General features: G+C 46.0%; 1 protein-coding gene across 2 annotated transcripts in view; it reads left to right on the top strand.

The window, feature by feature from the left end:
• Positions 1 to 4,448, top strand: part of Cdh3 (cadherin 3) — a 52,100-nt gene that overhangs the window by 28,312 nt on the left and 19,340 nt on the right. Inside the window, exons 3-4 of one of the 2 annotated variants that reach the window (XM_023709395.1) lie at positions 1,880 to 1,965; positions 3,986 to 4,111. In XM_023709395.1, the coding sequence (XP_023565163.1) occupies positions 1,880 to 1,965; positions 3,986 to 4,111 (212 nt within the window). Of the gene's footprint in view, positions 1 to 1,876; positions 1,966 to 3,985; positions 4,112 to 4,448 lie in introns of both variants that reach the window. The other variant, XM_023709394.1, reaches the window with a different exon arrangement.

The following is a 4,448-nucleotide window of genomic DNA, read 5'->3' as shown; positions in this document are numbered from 1 at the left end:
TAACATAGCATTTCCTATTTTAAACCATCAGTACCCATCTCTAGAACTTTTTCAACATCCCAGCCTCAGCCTTATGTTTTTAAGTTGGTGCCTGATGTATGGCTAAATTTCCCAGGCTAGGTTTGAATTCTCAGCCTCCTAGACTGCTGGGATTGTAGGTGTGTGCCACCGTACCTGAGATATATATATTTGGTACTGGAAATAGAATTGAACTCAAGACTTTGTGGTTGCCAGGCAGGTGCTTATGCCACTGAGCCATATCCCTGGCCCTCAGTGGCTATTTTGGTGAGCTGCTGAGGTGTTTTCCACAGTGGCTACACCATTTCACATTCCCACCAGCAGTGCAAGAGGGCCAGTTCCTCCCAGTCTTGCCCAGACTTGTTTTTGTGGTAGCCATCCTGGTGGGTGTGAAGTGGCGTCTCATCATGGTTTTGATGTGCATTTCGGTAATGACTAATGATACTAAGCATCTTTTCATTATGTTTATGAGCTATTTTGTATACCATCTTTGGAAAAAATGTCTTTTCCAGTCCTTTGTCTTTTCCCCCTCCTAAAATTAGGTTGTTTGTGTTTTTTTGTTTTGGTTTGGTGTGGAGTTTTAGGAGTTCTTTATGTGTTCTGTATACAAATCTTTTAAAATTACTTTTTTTTTTTTTTTTTTTTTTTTTGTGTGTGTGTGTGTGTGTGTGGAACCAGGGATTGAACTCAGACCCTTGCACTTGCCAGGGAATTGCTTATTCTACTGAGCCATCTCCCCGGCCCCCATAATTTCATTTTTTTTGTCTTTTTAAAATTTTATTTTTATACAGTTTTTGAATACTTTATCATGTTCATTTTACTTTTGTAGTTTTGTTATCCCTTCTTAAAGAAATATATTTTTAAACTACAGTGCTAATAACATTTTGAGATTAAAGAACTTTTCCATAAAGAACTGTTGAGACCTCACCCTGATGTATATACAGCCAGGTCCATTCTATTCTGTGTGTGTGTGTGTGTGTGTGTGTGTTACCGGGGATTGAACTCAGGACCCTGCGCTTACCAGGCAAGTGCTTATTTTACTGAGCTATCTCCCTGGGCCCTCCATTCTATTCTTGTGCTGCAGCCTTGGAAAATTGTGGGTGATTTTGTGGATGATGTCAGAGCTTGGTCCTGATGGGGCTGGAGGTTTGGCCCCCCCGTGAGTAACCTGACTTTGTGTTTTGGCCACAAGGAAGGATGGCTAAGAATAATGTTTCTGAAAACCCTCTCATGGCTGACTTGGAGGCAGGCAACCCTGGTTTCTGAACCTGAATTTTCTTGTCCTGGGGCAGCACTGATACTTTCTTTGTTTGAGTGACATGGGTGCACTTCTGGCTGGTGATTGTAGATGATAACTTAAAGTGCCCACTTAAAAGATGACCTAGCAGAGGAACTGCACGAGGAGCGAGACAAACTGAGACAACCAGAGGCTGTCCGGAGCGATCCTCGGGCAGCAGTGTGATAGGATACATGTCATGTGTGGATGAGTTTGTGGCCTCCAGAAAACTTTCTGCTTCTAGCTACGATCTTAAATCAACCCTGTGTCTCATGACATTACCTGGGGCTAAAGTCACTGAATGTTTCTGATCTTGGTTCCCTGGCCTCTTGAACACAGTGGGATCTGATCCACAAACTGACTGTGAAGGGGCCCTCCCTCCTGACACCAAACCAGAACGCTGCGTGCAAGTCTGATCAGTCATACCACCGCGTGTCAGAGGAAGTAAACCAAGTGCCCCACTGCAGCCACTTGGAACCTGCCCTTGCTCCGGTCAGGGATTTTTCTTATCAGGTCATCGCCCCAGCTAGCTTCTAGAAGCTGTCTCTTTCCTAATGCTCTTTTTTTCCCCTTTCCCCACAGTAGCTTTCACCAGCCGCTCTGGGCAAGAGTTGGCCTCGCTTGGGACTGATAACCACGACTTCAGCGTATTGAGCGGGGAACCCGTCCAGGTAAAACACTTGCCCACCTGTCTGAGTAGCACCCAGAGCTGCAGACTGCCTGATCAGGACAGGAGGAGGGTGTTCTCTGGGCATGCTCAGATGCTGCTGCCCAGCCGGCCTCAGTTGCCATGGCTGTGGAGCCAAGCGCATCCCTCAGAGCAGGTGGAGTAGCGCCCCGCTGCCCAGCTGCGAGCATGAGGGCTGACCTAAAGCAGGAGTCCATGAGAGCCGCCTGCCTGGGCAGCGTCCAGCCACTGCTCTTAGTCCTTTGGATTCCCCCGCTCCACCCTCTTCTCTTCCCTTCTTTCCGCTATTATCCTGGTTACCTCCAAGTGAAGCCCATTCAGTTGCAGGACTGCCGGTCCCACCTCTGCAAGGTGAACTTAGGAGTGTACCCAGCCCTCTTTCCCTCCTTTCCTTTTCTCTGTCTGTCTGTCTGTCTGTCTGTCTCCTTCCCCTCTCCCCACCTCTTCCACTTCCCCTCCGCCCTCCCCCAGGTATTAAACTGAGAGCCTTAGCACTGAACTACACTCCAGCCCACTTTTTATTTTGAGACCTGTTCTCACGACTTACCCAGGCTGGCCTTGAATTTGCTATCCCTTTTTCTTCAGTCTCCCGGAATGCTGGAATTGCTGCTGTATACACATAGCTTTTTTAATTTTCTTAATACCTAATATAACTATATGACAAAATTTTTTTTAAATACTAGTACACATCTGTAATCATAGCTGCTTGGAAGGCTGAGGCAGGAGGTTTGCCTGGGCAATCCTATCTCAAAATTTTAAAAGAGTTTTTAAAGAGCTGGGAATGCAGCTTACTTGTAGAGTGATTGTATAGTGTGCACAAGGCCCGGGGTCCACCATACTGCTAAATAAACAGTGAATCTCCTTTCATTTGTCTCCATCTATTTGCCTAAAGCCCTGTCTGCTCTTAAAACAGACATAGATAACTACGGTTTGCAGGTCTTTTTCCTCTAGCGTTTACTTCTGTATGTTAGATATTTATTTACATCATATGTGTTTAGAAAGGTACGAGGGCTGGGGAGATAGCTCAGTAGAATAAGTGCTTGCCTGGGGGCCGGGGAGATGGCTCAGTAGAATAAGTGCTTCCCTGTTAAGGGCAAGGGCCTGAGTTTAATCCCCGGTCCCACAAAAAAAAATAAATAAATAAATAAAGTAAAAAATAAAAAAAATAATAATAAAAAAAATGTTAAGTGCTTGCCTGGCAAGCACAAGGTCCTGAGTTCAGTCCCTAGTGCTATAAAAAAGAAAGAAAGAAAATAGAATGCTGAGGATGTAGCTCAGCAACATGAGCACCTGCCTGGGGGAAGTACAACATCCTGAGTTCAATCCCCAGTACCAAAAAACAGAGTGCAGACCCTGCCTTTGTAGGGGTCAGGGAGATGGCTCAGTAGAATAAGCACTTCCCAGGCAAGCACAAGGGCCTGAGTTCAATCCCCAGTTTGGAAAAAAAAAAAAAGTAGGTTGTACAATTTGAGTATATATAGATATAAGAAGACTCTTATGCAAAAGGTAATGTAGTATTTACATGTCTGTACCTTTCTTTTTGTACATAACACTGTATCAGTACATCTTTCCTCTCCCCACAGCCATTACTTTCTTGTCTTCCCCATCTTTGTTGTATTAAGAAAATCTGAACATGTGGTCTTAATCTTCCTATGCTCTTACACAAAAGATGGAATTGTGCCTGGCACAGAAGCCCCACGTATTTGTTGATAAAATTCTAGGCTATATGAAGTGGTTTTCCCCTTGATGTTTTCATTTAACAGTACATATCAAAAGAGCTTTCATTGCCAGCACACAGAGGCTCCTTATTTCTTGTTTGGAGCTGCATGCTAGTCTACCACGTGGATGCGCTGTAGTGTGTGGTCCTCCTCTATACGTGCGCCCTTAGATCATTTCCAGAGTTCCTCGGGCGGCAGGTCCGTCTGTGTCCTCATTCACCCTAAATTCTGGTAGGAGCTCCAGCTCCTTCCACATCGAGATGAAGGGGTATTCTGTCCTTGCAGGAAAACAAAGCTCTGAAGACCTCCTCATCCAAACATCTCTTGCGAAGACGCAAGAGAGAATGGGTGGTCCCACCAATATCTGTCCCTGAGAATGGCAAGGGTCCCTACCCCCAGAGACTACATCAGGTATGATGGTGGCTTTCCCCTGGGAGTCATGGGTAGCTACAGGGAGCCCATCCAAAGGCCAGGCCCGACCACATAGCTCAGTGGATTAAAGTGCCTGCTTAGGCAGACACAAGGGCTAGGGGCTCCATCCCCAGAATGCTATGCCAGCCCTGCCCCCAGGGCGCTCTGAGATGGGTAGTTAAGACTGGGTGTGGTGGGCCAGGGCTCAGTGGAATAAGCATTACCCTGTCAAGCACAAGGGCCTGAATTCAATCCCTGGTTGGGGGTGGGGGGGAGATATTGGTAAAAGAAGTGAAACGAAATTGTTTGATCCAGGGAAGTGGCTCAGTGGAATAAG

This window comes from Octodon degus, unplaced genomic scaffold (assembly GCF_000260255.1).
Source record: "Octodon degus isolate 3935 unplaced genomic scaffold, OctDeg1.0 scaffold00011, whole genome shotgun sequence".
NCBI lineage: Eukaryota > Metazoa > Chordata > Mammalia > Rodentia > Octodontidae > Octodon > Octodon degus.
Note: the sequence above shows the minus strand (reverse complement) of the source record. Positions and strands in the feature narration are given on the sequence as shown.